The sequence below is a fragment of the Amblyraja radiata genome, chromosome 40 (genome assembly GCF_010909765.2).
Source record: "Amblyraja radiata isolate CabotCenter1 chromosome 40, sAmbRad1.1.pri, whole genome shotgun sequence".
Classification (NCBI taxonomy): domain Eukaryota; kingdom Metazoa; phylum Chordata; class Chondrichthyes; order Rajiformes; family Rajidae; genus Amblyraja; species Amblyraja radiata.
The window spans coordinates 9,165,647-9,181,871 of record NC_045995.1 but is presented as its reverse complement, the minus strand read 5'-3'; the positions used below and the strand labels follow the sequence as shown (position 1 = coordinate 9,181,871).

General features: G+C 50.2%; 1 protein-coding gene across 1 annotated transcript; it reads left to right on the top strand.

Annotated features, from left to right (window-relative positions):
• The first annotated feature begins 8,485 nt into the window (after positions 1-8,485).
• Positions 8,486-11,184, top strand: LOC116967551 (tubulin alpha chain-like). The gene is made up of 4 exons (XM_033014176.1): positions 8,486-8,621; positions 8,741-8,889; positions 9,143-9,823; positions 10,888-11,184. Exons 1-4 carry the CDS (start codon positions 8,501-8,503, stop codon positions 11,182-11,184), a joined length of 1,248 nt encoding a protein of 415 aa, XP_032870067.1. The 5' UTR covers positions 8,486-8,500.
• Positions 11,185-16,225: the final 5,041 nt, after the last annotated feature.

Below are 16,225 nucleotides of genomic sequence, written 5' to 3'. Positions count from 1 at the left end.
GATGAATTAATTAGGACGTTAAAAGTTTAAGTTTTATTTAATAGACTATATTGAAAGATATAACACTGATAATAATAAATTATTTTAATGAACAATTGTTTTGTCGATATATTGCAGAAGTCGGGTGAATGGAATATAATATTGTTGGGCAGAAAGGGTGAGGGGGCGGGTTGGCAAAATAGGGAGAGAGGGAATGTCGGGGTGACTTGACTTTAGCGAAATCAATATTCATACCACTGTGCTGTAGTGGTATCTTTAGTATAGCTGCCCAAGCGAAATATGGGATGGTGTTCTTCCAATATGCGTTTAGCCCCTCTCTGACAATGGAGGAGACCTGGGACAGGAAGGTCAATATGGGAATGGGAAGGAGAACTAAAGTGTTTAGCAACCGGGAGACCAGGTAGGTTCACCTGGACTGAGTGAAGGTGTTCAGTGAAACGTTCGCCCAGTCTACGTTTGGCCTCGCCGATGTATAAGAGGCCACATCTTGAACAACGAATATAGTAGATGAGCTTGAAGTAGGGCCAAATAAATCTCTACCAAACCAGAAAGGACTGTCGAGGTCCCTGGACCGAGTCGAAGGTGAAGTTATAGGGAAATAGAAACATAGAAACATAGAAAATAGGTGCAGGAGTAGGCCATTCGGCCCGTCGAGCCTACACCGCCATTCAATATGATCATGGCTGACCAAAACTGTACGCAATACGCCAGGTGTGGTCTCACCAAGACCCTGTACAACTGCAGTAGAACCTCCCTGCTCCTATACTCAAATCATTTTGCTATGAATGCCAACATACCATTCGCTTTCTTCACTGCCAGCTGCACCTGCATGGCTACTTTCAATCCCGTCTCCAACGCACCCCCTCCTCGTGGAACCCCCCTCGTGGCCATCTTCCGGCTTTAGAACTCTTCAGCCAAAACTGCCGTAGCGACATCAATCGCCTCAACTTCTCCACTCCCCTGTCTCACTCCAATCTCTCCCCCCATGAACGTTCTGCCAACGACTCACTCCGCAACAACCCAGATTGGGTTATCAAACCAGCCGACAAGGGAGGTGCCGTGGTAGTCTGGCGCGCCGATCTCTACAAAGCTGAGGCCACGCGCCAACTCTCTGACATCTCCTCCTACTTAACCCTGGACCATGACCCCACTGACGAGCACCAGGCCACCATCTCCAGCACCATCACCGACTTCATCAACTCCAATGCCCTACCCAACCGAGCCTCCAACCTCATCGTTCCCCAGCCCCGCACGGCCTGATTTTACCTTCTCCCCAAAATCCACAAACCTGACTGTCCCGGTAGACCCATTGTCTCTGCCTGTTCGTGCCCCACCGAACTCATTTCCACATACCTTGACTCCATACTATCCCCCTTGGTTAAATCGTTTCCTACCTACGTTCAAGACACCTCTGACACTCTCCGCCGCCTCCGCGCATTCCACTCTCTAGGCCCTCACCCCCTCATCTTCACCGTGGATGTCCAATCTCTCTACACCTCCACCCCCCACCAGGATGGTCTCAAAGCCCTCCGGTTCTTCCTCGACCAGAGGAGCAACCTATACCCGGCCACTGATACTCTCCTCCGCCTAGCGGAGTTGGTCCTTACCCTCAATAACTTCACGTTTGACTCCTCCCATTTCCACAAATACAAGGCGTAGCTATGGGCACACGCATGGGCCCCAGCTATGCCTGCCTCTTTGTCGGTTACGTTGATCAATCCTTGTTCAATACGTACCAGGGCCCAATCCCCGACCTCTACCTCGGTTATATCGACGACTGCGTTGGGGCCACCTCCTGCACCCACACACAACTGACTGACTTCATCCACTTCACCACTAACTTCCATCCGGCACTCAAATACACCTGGACTATTTCCGACACTTCTCTAACATTCCTTGACCTCACTATCTCCATCGCAGGTGATAGACTTCTGACGGACATCCACTATAAATCTACTGACTCCCATGGCTATCTGGACTACACGTCTTCCCACCCTGCTTCCTGTAAGGACACCATCCCCTGCTCCCAATTCCCCCGTCAACGCCGAATCTGCTCCCAGGATGAGGCGTCACACACCAGGGCATCGGAAATGTCCTCGCTCTTCAGGGAACGGGGATTCCCCTCCTCAACCATAGATGAGGCTCGCACCAGGGTCTTATCCATACCCCGCAACACTGCTCTCTCTCCCCATCCCCCCAATCGCAACAAGGGCAGAGACCCTCTAGTCCTCACCTTTCACCCCACCAGCCGGCAAATACAACAAATAATCCTCCGCCATTTCCGCCACCTCCAACGTGACCCCACCACTCGCCACATCTTCCCATCTCCCCCTATGTCTGCCTTCCGCAAAGACCGCTCCCTCCTTACCTCCCTTGTCAATTCTTCCCTTCTCTCCCGTACCACCCCCTCCCCGGGCACTTTCCGTTGCAACCGCAAGAGATGCAACACCTGTAACTTTGCCTCCCCCCTCGACTCCATTCAAGGACCCAAGCAGTCGTTCCAGGTGCGACAGAGGTTCACCTGCATCTCCTCCAACGTCATCTATTGCATCCGCTGCTCTAGAAGTCAGCAGATCTACATCGGTGAGACCATGCGGAGGTTGGGCGATCGTTTCGCCGAACACCTCCGCTCGGTCCGCTTTACCAACCTGACCCCACGGTGGCTCAGCACTTCAACTCCCCCTCCTATTCCGTAGCCGACCTCTCTGTCCTGGGTCTCCTCCATGGCCAGAGCGAGCAACACCGGAAATTGGAGGAACAGCAACTCATATTCCGCTTGGCGAGTCTGCATCCTGGGGGCATGAACATTGAATTCTCCCAATTTTGTTAGCCCTTGCTGTCTCCTCCCCTTCCTCAGCCCTTTCTGTCTCCTCCCATCCCCCAGCCTTCGGGATCCTCCTCCTTTTTCCTTTCTTCTCCCCGCCTCCCCACCCCCGATCAGTCTGAAGAAGGGTTTCGGCCCGAAACGTTGCCTTTTTCCTTTGCTCCGTAGATGCTGCTGCACCCGCTGAGTTTCTCCAGCTTTGTTGTGTACCTTGGCTACTTTCAATGACTGGTGCACCATGACACCCAGGTCTAGTTGCATCTCCCCTTTTCCTAATCGGGACAGGTGTTGTATCTCATGCGGTTGTTGGGGAAGAACCTGAGGAGGGGTTGGGTCGGAAGCGATGGATTAACCAGGGAGTTGCGGTCTCTGCGGAAAGTGGAAAAGGATGGAGGTGGGGAGACGTGACTAGTGTTGGGTTGGCGAAAATGTCGGAGGATAATGTGTTGTATGTGACGGCTGGTGGGGTGAAAGGAAAGAACTAGGGAGAATCTGCTCTCTGCTGCGACTAGGGGAGGGGAAGCAAGAGCGAATCTGCGGGGTAACGAGGAGAAACGAGTGAAGGCCACATATATGATGGGAGAGGGGTTACCCCGGTTCCCTAAAGAATGATCGCATCTCGAATGTCCTGGTATGGGACACTTCAGCGTGGGGCGCAGATGCGACGTAGACGGAGGAGTTTGGATTAGAGGATGGAGTATTTGCAGCAAGCAGTGTGGGTAGAGGTGTAGTGGAGATAGTTGTGGGAGTCAGTGCGTTGATAACAAACTGGGCGGGAGTAATTTGGGAGCAGCTGTTCTTGAATAAGTCTCTATCATAACTGTGGTGGTCGTTTACAGACCAGCTGACTGGAACTCATACCGGCGTGAAGCATACAGACAATTGGCCTCCACTGCCTTCTGGGGCAGAGAATTCCACAAATTCACAACCATCTATGTGAAAATGTTTTTCCTCATCTCCGTTCTAAATGGCCTTACCCCTTATTCTTAAACTGTGGCCCCTGGTTCTGGACTCCCCCAACATCGGGAACATGTTTCCTGCGTCTAATCTTATATATTTCAATAAGACCCCCCTCTCGTCCTTCTAAATCCCAGAGTATACAAGCTCAGCCGCTGCATTCTGTCAACATATGACAGTCCCGCCAACCCTGGAATTAACCTCGTGAACCGACGCTGGGCCTCCTCAATAGCAAGAATGTCCTTCCACAAATTTGGAGACCAAAACTGCACACGATACGCCAGGTGTGGTCTCACTAGGGCCCTGTACAACTGCTGAAGGACATGTTTGCTCCTCTACTCAACTCCTCTTGTTATGAAGGCCTACAGGCCATTCGCTTTCTGCACTGCCTGCCCATGTTAGACTTTCCAAAACGTAAAACCTTATATTCTTTCTGCATTAAATTCCATCAAACATTCCTCAGTCTACTTGACTAATTGATCAGGATCCTGCTGCAATTTTTCACAACCATCTTCACTGCCTGCCTAACCAACCATCTTTGTATCATCTGCAAACTTGCTAATCTTGCCGTGTTTCTTCTCATCCAAATCGTGGATGTAGATGACAAACAGTAACGGGCCCAGCACCGAACCATGAGGCATACCACTAGTCATAGTCCTCCAGTCCGAGAAGCAACCTTCCAGCATAACCCTCTGCTTCCTTCCAAGAACGCGATTGTCTTTCCATTCAGCTATCTCCCCTTGGATCCCATGCGATCTAACGTTCCAGAGCAACCTACCATGATGAATCTTGTCGAATGCTTTACTGCAGTCAGCATATACAACATCTACTGCACTGCCCTCATCGACTTTTTTGGTCACGTCATAAAAAAAACAGATTTGTGAGACACGACCTGCCACCAACAAAACCATGCCGACTATCTCTAATCATCCCTTGTCCGTGTAAAACTGCAGTTGTACAGGGTCTTGGTGAGACCACACCTGGAGTTGCAGTTGTACAGGGTCTTGGTGAGACCACACCTGGAGTTGGAGTTGTACAGGGTCTTGGTGAGACCACACCTGGAGTATTGCGTATAGTTTTCGTCTCCTAATCTGCGAAAATACATTCTTGCCATAGAGGGAGTACAGAGAAGGTTCACCAGACTGATTCCTGGGATGTCAGGACTTTCATATGAAGAAAGACTCGGCTTGTACTCGCTAGAATTTAGAAGATTGAGGGGGGTTCTTATACAAATTTACAAAATTCTTAAGGGATTGGACAGGCTAGATGCAGGAAGATTGTTCCCGATGTTGGGGAAGTCCAGAACAAGGGGTCACATAGTTTAAGGATCAAGGGGAAATCTTTAAGGACCGAGATGAGAAAAAAAATATTCACACAGAGAGTGTTGAATCTGTGGAATTCTCTGCCACAGAAGGTAGTTGAGGCCAGTTCATTGTATATATTCATGAGGGAGTTAGATGTGGCCGTTGTGGCTAAATTGATCAGGGGGTATGGAGAGAAGGCAGTTACAGGCTGCTGAGATGGATGATCAGCCACGATCCTATTGATGGCGGTGCAGGCTCGAAGAGCCGAATGGCCAACTCCTGCACCTATTTTCTATGTTTCTATGTTTCTATGTTTCTAAATGCCTGTATTTCATATCCCTCAGAATATTCTCTAGTAACTTTCCAACTACAGATCTTAATCTCACTGGCCTATAATTCCCAGCATTTTCCCTGCAGCCCTTCTTGAAAGAAAGACACAACATTGACCAACCTACAGTCTCCCAGCACCTGTCCTGAATATGAAGCCGACTCGAAAATATCAACCAAAGCTTCCGCAATTTCCTCTCTGGGTTCCGTAAATGTGGTCGGAATAATATCTGACCAGGCCATGGAGATTTATCTCCCTTCATACCCGATAGTACCTTCAGCGCCACCTCGACCGGAACACTGACTGCTCTCAAGATACTTCCATTGACTGCCCCTAGTTCCTCCGTTCTCCTGCCTGTCTCCCCGGTAAATACAGAGGAGAAATACTCATTGAGGTTCTTGTCCGTCTCCCGTGGCTCCACACAGAGTTGACTGCTTTGATTCCTGAGGGGTACAAATCTCTGTCTCTCTCTCTGGTTACTCTTTCCCCTCCTCGTGTATTAGGCAGCAAATCCACCACTACGCCGCTGTGCCGACTATTTCAAAATGTTTTTCCTTACAGAATCATAGTCATAGATTGATACAGTGTGGAAACAGGTCCTTCGGCCCAACTTGCCAACACCGGCTACACTAGTCCCACCTGCCTGCGCTTGGTCCATATCCCTGTAAACCTGTCCTATCCGTTTCTGTTACCAACTGTTTTTCAATCTTTGGGATAGTCCCAGCCTCCTCTGGCAGCTTGGTCCATACACCCACCACGCTTTGTGTGAAAAGGTTACTCCCCAGATTCCTATTAAATCTATACCCCTTCACATTGAACCTATGTCCTCTGGTCTTCTATTCCCCTACTCTGGGCAAGAGATTTTGTGTATGAACCCCATCTATTCCTCTCATGATTTTACACAGTTCTATAAGGTCACCCCTCATCATCCTGCGCTCCAAGGAATAGAGACCCAGCCTACTCAACCTCTCCATATAGATCAGACCTTCTAGTCCTGGCAGAATCCTCGTAAATCTACTCTGAACCCTTTCAAGCACGACAATATCTTCCCTGTACACGGTGCCCAGAAGTACACACAATATTCTAAATGCGATCTCACCAACGTGTTATACAACTGCAACATGACCTCCCAACCTCTATACTCAGTACTTGGACACATTACAAATGTGGCAGCGTCGGCGGCCGATATAGCCACAGCATTTCACCCTGTCTGTGCCGCCAGGCTATATGACTGAAGCAGAGAAATGAAAAGGAGATGATGGTCACCATGCTGCATTGTGCCACAGGCCCAGAAATAGACCACGGGAATTAGAAGATCAAGCACTGCCCGTTTGTAACTTCTCTCCAGAATCCTCAAACACAACTGCCCTGACAGACCCATTGTTCCTGCCTGCTCCTGTCCCACGGAAATGATTTCCACCTACCTCGAATCCATCCTACCTTCCCTGGTCCAATCTTTCCCGACCTATGAAAATAGATGCAGGAGTAGAGGCTATTCGGCCCTTGAGCCGGCACCGCCATTCAGTATGATCATGGCTGATCATCCAACTCAGTATCCTGTACCTGCCTTCTCTCCATACCCCCTGATCCCTTTAGCCACAAGGGCCACATCTAACTCCCTCTTTAATATAGCCAATGAACTGGCCTCAACTATCTTCTGTGGCAGATAATTCCACAGATACACCACACTCTGTGTGAAAAAATGTTTTTCTCATCTCGGTCCTAAAAGACTTTCCCCTTATCCTTACACTGTGTGTGGCCCCTTGTTCTGGACTTCCCCAACATCGGGAACAATCTTCCTGCATCTAGCCTGTCGAACCCCTTAAGAATTTTGTGAATGTCTATAAGATCCCCCCCCCCTTCAAACTTCTAAATTCTAGCGCGTACAAGCCGAGTCTATCCAGTCTTTCTTCATATGAAAGTCCTGACATCCCAGGAATCAGTCTGGCGAACCTTCACTGTACTCCCTCTACGGCAAGAATGTATTTCCTCACATTTGGAGACTAAAACTGTACGCAATACTCCAGGTGTGGTCTCACCAATACCCTGTACAACTGCAGTAGAACCTCCCTGCTCCTATACTCAAATCCTTTTGCTACGAATGCTAACATACCATTCGCTTTTTTCACTGCCTGCTGCACCTGCATGCCTACTTTCAATGACTGGTGTACCATGACACCCAGGTCTCGTTGCATTATGGCACTGGTGAGCTGGTTCATGTACGAATGGTTTATTTCATTGGGTGAGGAAGTGTAATGGGTGGCGCTAGGTTTCACTTGGGGGCATTGGGTCAGACCGCTGTATTTCTAGCGGCAAGTGATGGATTGTAATCTGGCAGATGACAACGGGCAATGGATTGCGTCACTGAAGGTCCATCTTTCTACGTCACACACTGTGGATTATTCATCAATGAGCGCCTTGGAACCTTATGTGTTTGTTTCCTGTGGCAACCAAGGCCATTGTTCTCACTGACCAGTCAGCGCTCGTTCGGCCCAGCGCTAACGTTCTATCCCCGGGGGCCGTATAAATACCGGAGCGGCGCCGCATTGCGTCACTGTCTCTGGAAACACGCGAGCGGAGCAACATGGTGAGCGCGCGGGAGGATGCCCGTGAGACGCGCGTGTTCCACCCGAGCGAGGGATCCACGGGGGGGGAGGGGGGAGGAGTTTCGTGGACTGGTGTTCGAGACTGGACACGGGGAAGGGGAGAGCGCACCCGGGGAATTGGGATCGTAGTGGCTGAATGGATACGCTGAGCGGGAATGAGGAACCGGTGGGAGGGAAGGGCGCAGGGTACTCACGGGGCGGGAATTTGCCGGGAATTCGAGGGTTGCAAAAGGCGAATGCAGCGTGGTGTGTGCGCGAATTGTAGAGGTGGGTAGTACTGAGACGGTGCTCACATAGGGCGTGGGTCGGTGCGCGATCAATGCGCTTTGAACAAGTCTAAGTGGAGTCCATCTCACCCCCTGTTTCCCCTCGCCAACAGCGCGAGTGTATTTCAATCCACATCGGCCAGGCTGGCGTCCAGATTGGCAACGCTTGCTGGGAGTTGTATTGCCTGGAGCACGGGATCCAGCCGGATGGACAGATGCCCACCGACTCTACCATCGGAGGCGGCGACGATTCGTTCAACACCTTCTTCAGCGAGACGGGGGCGGGCAAGCACGTACCAAGGGCCGTGTTCATCGACCTGGAGCCCACGGTGATCGGTAAGTTGGGGGGTCCGGAGAATGTAGGGCGCTGTCTTAAACCCCTCCCGTGCGGGGATGGACGAGTGTGTGCCGATGGTGAATTCACGCTTCTGTGCTCCCCTCCCCTCCCCCTGCAGACGAGGTGCGGACCGGCACCTACCGCCAGCTCTTCCACCCCGAGCAGCTCATCACCGGCAAGGAGGACGCGGCCAATAACTACGCCCGGGGCCACTGCTCCATCGGCAAGGAGATCGTGGACCTGGTCCTGGATCGCATCCGGAAGCTGGTAGGTTGCTGAGCGAATGCAAATTCTTGTACGACGCTCCCCGTGCGTGCAGCGCCAATGTGTCCGGTTACACCGGTCCATTCCCGAGTACTGCGGCCACGATGCTCCCGGATTCCCATTGCTACCTCTCCCTTCATCACTGAGATACCCACCGCACTATCTCTCTCAGCGCCGGCTATAGAGACCAACATGACCCTATCGCGTCGCCCCTTCCCTATCAAGAATTGATGCTTTGCCCCTTCTCCGCCCTCAGGCCGATCTGTGCACCGGACTCCAGGGGTTCCTCATCTTCCACAGTTTCGGCGGCGGCACCGGCTCGGGCTTCACCTCCCTCCTCATGGAGAGACTCTCCGTGGACTACGGCAAGAAATCCAAGCTGGAGTTTTCCGTCTACCCGGCGCCGCAGATCTCCACCGCCGTGGTCGAGCCCTACAACGCGGTGCTGGTCACCCACTGCACCCTGGAGCACTCCGACTGCGCCTTCATGGTGGACAACGAGGCCATTTACGACGTGTGCCGGCGGAACCTGGACATCGAGCGCCCCACCTACACCAACCTCAACCGCCTGTTGGCGCAGATCGTGTCGTCCATCACCGCCTCGCTGCGCTTCGACGGCGCCCTCAACGTGGACCTGACTGAGTTCCAGACCAACCTGGTCCCCTACCCGCGCATCCACTTCCCGCTCGTCACCTACGCTCCCATTATTTCGGCCGAGAAGGCTTACCACGAGGAACTGTCCGTTCCACAACTGACCAACGCCTGCTTCGAGCCGGCCAACCAGATGGTGAAGTGCGACCCCCGCCAGGGCAAGTACATGTCGTGCTGCATGTTGTACCGCGGGGACGTGGTGCCCAAGGACGTCAACGCCTCCATCGCCACCATCAAGACCAAGCGCTCCATCCAGTTCGTGGACTGGTGCCCGACCGGGTTCAAGGTGAGTGTGACCAATTCATAGAAACAAAGAAACAAAGAAAATAGGTGGAGGACGAGGCCATTCGGCCCTTCGAGCCAGCACCGCCATTCATCGTGATCATGGCTGATCGTCCCCTATCAATAACCCGTGCCTGCCTTCTCCCCATATCCCTTGACTCCACTAGCGCCTAGAGCTCTATCTAACTCTCTCTTAAATCCATCCAGTGACTTGGCCTCCACTGCCCTCTGTGGCAGGGAATTCCATACATTCACAACTCTCTGGGTGAAAAAGTTTTTTCTCACCTCAGTCTTAAATGACCTCCCGTTTATTCTAATACTGTGTGTGGGCCCTGGTTCAGGACTCGCCCAATATTGGGAACATTTTTCCTGCATCTAGCTTGTCCAGTCCTTATATAATTTTATATGTTTCTATAAGATTCCCCCTCATTCTTCTAAACTACATTGAATACAATTTTTTTCAATCTTTCCTCATATGACAGTCCCGCCATCCCAGGGATCAACCTGGTGAACCTACGCTGCACTGCCTCAATCACAAGGATGTCCTTCCTCAAATTAGGAGACCAAACTGTACACAATACTCCAGATGTGGTCTCACCAGAGCCCTATTCAACTGCAGAAGAACCTCTTTACTCCTATGCTGAAATCCTCTTTTTGTGAAGCCAATATTTCATTAGTTTTCTTCACTGCATCTGAATGCATTTTGGAAGTTAGGTACATATAGTAAATCCCAAAACATGTGGATCCGATTGGTTTTGGAGATTAAGGCCAGCCGCAGGCAAATGCGACGAACCCAACATGTCAACTCTTGGGGCATGGACAAGGTGGTTGGATGGGCATGTTTCCCAGCTGCACAGCTCCATACCTTCATGGCTCTAACACGCATATCGGAACTTGCGGCGTTGATGGCTATCCAGAGAATACTTACAGCCAGAGATTTATTTTAGGGAATCGCAAGGTTCTACTAAACGATGTTTGGTTAATTTTCGGGCGCATATTAAAGTGATAATGGAACATGTTTTTTGTCTAAGTAGATTTGATTATAAGTTGTTTTTCTTCCGGCCATAGGTGGGCATCAACTACCAGCCCCCGACTGTGGTGCCGGGGGGCGACCTGGCCAAGGTACAACGCGCCCTCTGCATGCTGAGCAACACCACCGCCATCTCCATGGCCTGGTCCCGCCTCAACCTCAAGTTCGACAAGATGTACGCCAAGCGGGCCTTTGTCCACTGGTACGTGGGAGAGGGGCTGGAGGAAGGGGAGTTCCAGGACGCGCGGGAGGACATGGCGTCGCTGGAGAAGGACTACCAGGAGGTGGCCGTGGATTCCGCCGACATGGAGAGACGGGGTGAAGAGGAAGAATAAGATGAATTAATTAGGAAGTTAAAAGTTTAAGTTTTATTTAATAGACTATATTGAAAGATATAACACTGATAATAATAAATTATTTTAATGAACAATTGTTTTGTCGATATATTGCAGAAGTCGGGTGAATGGAATATAATATTGTTGGGCAGAAACTGTGAGGGGGCTGATTGGCAAAATAGAGAGAGAGGGAATGTCGGGGTGACTTGACTTTAGCGAAATCAATATTAATAATAATAATATAATACATTTTATTTATGGGCGCCTTTCAAGAGTCTCAAGGACACCTTACAAAAATTGAGCATGTATAGGAAAAACATGTAAGGGGAATGAAATAAATAGTAGAGACATGACTAGTACACAAAGTAAAGACAGAATTCAATACAAAACACAGCATGAGGCAATTAATGCACAGATGAAAAGGGACGGGGACGTGGGGCTAAGGATAGGCAGAGGTGAAGAGATGGGTCTTGAGGCGGGACTGGAAGATGGGGAGGGACACGGAATTGCGGATCAGTTGGGGGAGGGAGTTCCAGAGCCTGGGAGCTGCCCTGGAGAAGGCTCTGTCCCCAAAACTGCGGAGGTTGGACTTGTGGATGGAGAGGAGACCGGCTGATGTGGATCTGAGGGACCGTGAGGGTTGGTAGGGGGAGAGGAGGTCAATGAGATATGTGGGGGCCAGATGGTGGAGGGCTTTGTAGGTGAGGACCAGGATTTTGTAGGTGATCCGGTGGGAGATGGGAAGCCAGTGAAGTTTTTTGAGGACTGGAGTGATGTGATGCCAGGATTTGGTGTGGGTGATGAGTCGGGCGGCTGCGTTCTGGACCAGTTGGAGTCGGTTGATGTAGGTGGAGCTGATGCCAAGGAGAAGTGAGTTGCAATAGTCCAGTCGGGAGGAGATGAAGGCATGGATGAGTCTTTCAGCAGCAGGCGGTGTGAGAGAGGGTCTGAGTTTGGCGATGTTGCGGAGATGAAAGAAGGAGGTTTTAATGACATGGCGGATGTGAGGCTCAAGGGAGAGGGTGGAATCAAAGATCACGCCAAGGTTGCGGGCCTGGGGAGATGGGGAGACAGTGGTGCCGTCGATGGTGAGAGTGGGGTTATTGATTTTGCTGAGTGTGGCTTTGGAGCCTATGAGGAGGAATTCTGTCTTATCGCTGTTGAGTTTGAGGAAATTATGTTGCATCCAGGTTTTTATAGCTGACAAACAGGAGTTGATATGGGAGAGGGGGGGGGGTTGTGGGGGGATTTGGTGCCAAGGTAAATCTGGGTGTCATCAGCGTAACAGTGGAAGTCCAGATTGAAGTGGCGGAGTATCTGACCAAGGGGGAGGATGTAGATGATGAAGAGGAGGGGGCCGAGTACGGAGCCTTGGGGAACGCCTTGAGTGACTGCGGCTGTAGCAGAGGTGTGGTTGTGGAGAGAGATGAAGTGGGATCTGTTGGAAGGTAGGAACGGAGCCAGCTGAGTGCAGAGCCTTCAATGCCGAGGTCCTTGAGTCTGGTGAGCAGGATGTTATGGTTCACTGTATCGAAGGCTGCGCTCAGGGTCGAGGAGGATGAGGATGTTGAGGGAACCAGTGTCAGCAGAGGTGAGGAGGTCGTTGAGGACTTTGAGGAGAGCAGTTTCTGTGCTATGGAGGGGGCGAAAGCCAGATTGGAGGGGTTCAAGTAGGTTATACGCAAGGAGGTGGGAATGAAGTTGCGACGCAACGATACGCTCCAGGGTTTTTGAAAGGAAGGGGAGGTTTGAGATTGGGCGGTAGTTAATGAGAGAGGAGGGATCAAGACCAGGTTTCTTTAAGATTGGTGTAACGGCAGCAGTTTTGAAAGCGGAGGGGACAATTCCTTGGGACAATGAGGAGTTGAAGAGATTAGTGAGGTAGGGGCAGAGTACGGGGAGGCAGGACTTCAACAGGGGAGTGGGGAGAGGGTCGAGGGAGCAGGTGGTGGGTTTGGAAGAGCTGATGAGTTTGGAGATTTCAATAGGGGTGACCAGGTCAAACTGGGAGAGGAAGCAGTGTGGAGGAGGGGTAAGGAGGTCAGTGGAGATGTTGAAAGGAGGGGCCGTGGTAGGTGGTGGAGTAGATGCTGGGGAGTCGGGTACAGGGGATAAAGATTGATAGATGGTGCTGATTTTATCAGCGAAAAAGTGGAGGAATGAGTTGCAGAGATCCGGAGTAGAGGTAGGGAGAGTGTTGGCTCGAGGCTTGAGGAGGTTGCCCACTGTGGAGAAGAGGGTTCTGTGGTTTAGGCAGGGATCGGTGAATATGGAGGAGAGGTAGGCAGATTTTGCAGCAATGAGGGCATCTTTGTAGTCAGTGAGGTGGAGTTTGTAAGCTTCAAGGTGGACTGTGAGAGATGATATTCATACCGCTGTGCTGTAGTGGTATCTTTAGTATAGCTGCCCAAGCGAAATATGGGATGGTGTTCTTCCAATATGCGTTTAGCCCCTCTCTGACAATGGAGGAGACCTGGGACAGGAAGGTCAATATGGGAATGGGAAGGAGAACTAAAGTGTTTAGCAACCGGGAGACCAGGTAGGTTCACCTGGACTTAACTCCCTGGTTAATCCCGGTGTAGGCCAGTGAGCCTAAGGTCGGTAGTTGGAAAGTTACTGGAGAATATTCTGAGGGATATGATATACAGGCATTTAGAAACATAGAAACATAGAAACATAGAAAATAGGTGCAGGAGTAGGCCATTCGGCCCTTCGAGCCTGCACCGTCATCAATACGATCATGGCTGATCATCCAACTCAGTATCCTGTACCTGCCTTCTCTCCATACCCCCTGATCCCTTTAGCCACAAGGGCCACATCTAACTCCCTCTTAAATATAGCCAATGAACTGGCCTCAACTACCTTCTGTGGCAGAGAATTCCACAGATTCACAACTCTCTGTGTAAAAAATGTTTTTCTCATCTCGGTCCTAAAATTACTCCCCAGTCCTGACGCTCAGCACAGGAGCGCCACAAGGTTGTGTGCTGAGTCCCATCTTGTATACAATATACACTTATGATTGTATACCAACACACAGTACAAATAGGATCATTAAGTTTGCGGACGACACGACTGTGGTGGGACTGATAAACAACAACGACGAGTCTGCCTACAGGGATGAAGTCCAAAAACTGACTGTCTGGTGTACCAAAAACAACCTGGTACTCAACCCATCGAAGACAAAAGAGCTGGTCATTGACTTCAGGAGGAAGAGGAGAGAGGAACCTGCTCCTTTATACATCAAAGGAGACATGGTGGAGAGAGTCACTGGCTTTAAGTTCCTGGGAATAAACATCTCCCAGGACCTTAAATGGCAAATGAACACCGTCACTCTCGTGAAGAAGTCACATCAGCGGCTGTATTTCCTGAGTTCTCTGCGGAGAGCAAACGTCTCGCAGCCGCTGCTGTTGTCCTTCTACCGATGCGCCGTGGAGAGTATCCTCTCCTATGGAATCCTGGTGTGGTTTGCTAGCTGTACTGTGGCTGAGAGGAGGGCGTTACAGGGAATTATAAAACTGCGCAGAACATTACAAACGCCCAACTGCCCTCCTTGGATGACATATATAGGGCCCGGTATAGGGCCACAAATATCAAGCAGGACACATCCCACCCTGCCAACCACCTTTTTACTCTGCTACCCTCTGGGAGGCGATTCAGGACTCTGAAGGCTCGCACCGGTAGACTAAAGAATAGTTTCTACCCATGTGCGATAAAAGAGCTAAATTCCAACAGAGAACGCTGGGGAAGCAAAATGTAATTCTAAGAAATGCCGCCAAATTCTTTTAAATTCTTTTAAATTCTTTTAAAATACTTATTTATTATTTACTAATAAGTGTACATATGTGTCAATGGTTGTCGTGTTTGTATTTTTTTTAACCGGAGGAGATGTAATGGAATTTCGTTGCACAGTATTGTGCAATGACAATAAACGTATTCATTCATTCATTCATTCATTCATTCATTCATTCATTCATTCATTCATTCATTCATTCATTCATTCATTCATTCATTCACTCATTCAAAAGATTTCCCCCTTATCCATAAACTGTGTGACCCCTTGTTCTGGACTTCCCCAACATCGGGAACAATCTTCCTGCATCTACCCTGTCCAACCCCTTAAGAATTTTGTAAGTTTCTGTAAGATCCCCCTCAATCTTCTAAATTCTAGCGAGTACAAGCCGAGTCTATCCAGTCTTTCTTCATATGAAAGTCCTGACATCCCAGGAATCAGTCTGGTGAACCTTCTCTGTACTCCCTCTATGGCAAGAATGTATTTCCCCAGATTAGGAGACCAAAACTGTACGCAATACTCCAGGTGTGGTCTCACCAAGACCCTGTACAACTGCAGTAGAACCTCCCTGCCCGTATACTAAAATTATTTTGCTGTGAATGCTAACATACCATTCGCTTTCTTCACTGCCTGCTGCACCTGCATGCCTACTTTCAATGACTCGTGTACCATGACACCCAGGTCTCGTTGCATCTCCCCTTTTCCGAATCGGGACAGGTGTTGTATCACATGCGGTTATTGGGGAAGGACCTGGGGAGGGGTTGGGTCGGAAGGGATGGATTAACCAGGGAGTTGCGGTCTCTGCGGAAAGTGGAAGAGGGTGGAGATGGGGAGACGTGACTAGTGTTGGGTTGGCGAAAATGTCGGAGGATAATGTGTTGTATGTGACGGCTGGTGGGGTGAAAGGTAAGAACTAGGGAGAATCTGCTCTCTGTTGCGACTATGGGGGAGGGGAAGCAAGAGCGGATCTGCGGGGGAACGAGGAGAAACGACAGGGCCATATATATGATGGGAGAGGGGTTACCCCGGTTCCCTAAAGAATGATCGCATCTCGAATGTCCTGGTATGGAACACTTCAGCGTGAGGCGCAGAATCGACGTAGACGGAGGAGTTTGGATTAGAGGATGGAGTATTTGCAGCAAGCAGTGTGGGAAGAGGTGTAGTGGAGATAGTTGTGGGAGTCAGTGCGTTGATAACAAACTGGGCGCGAGTAATTTGGGAGCTGCTGTTCTTGAATAAGTCCCTATCATA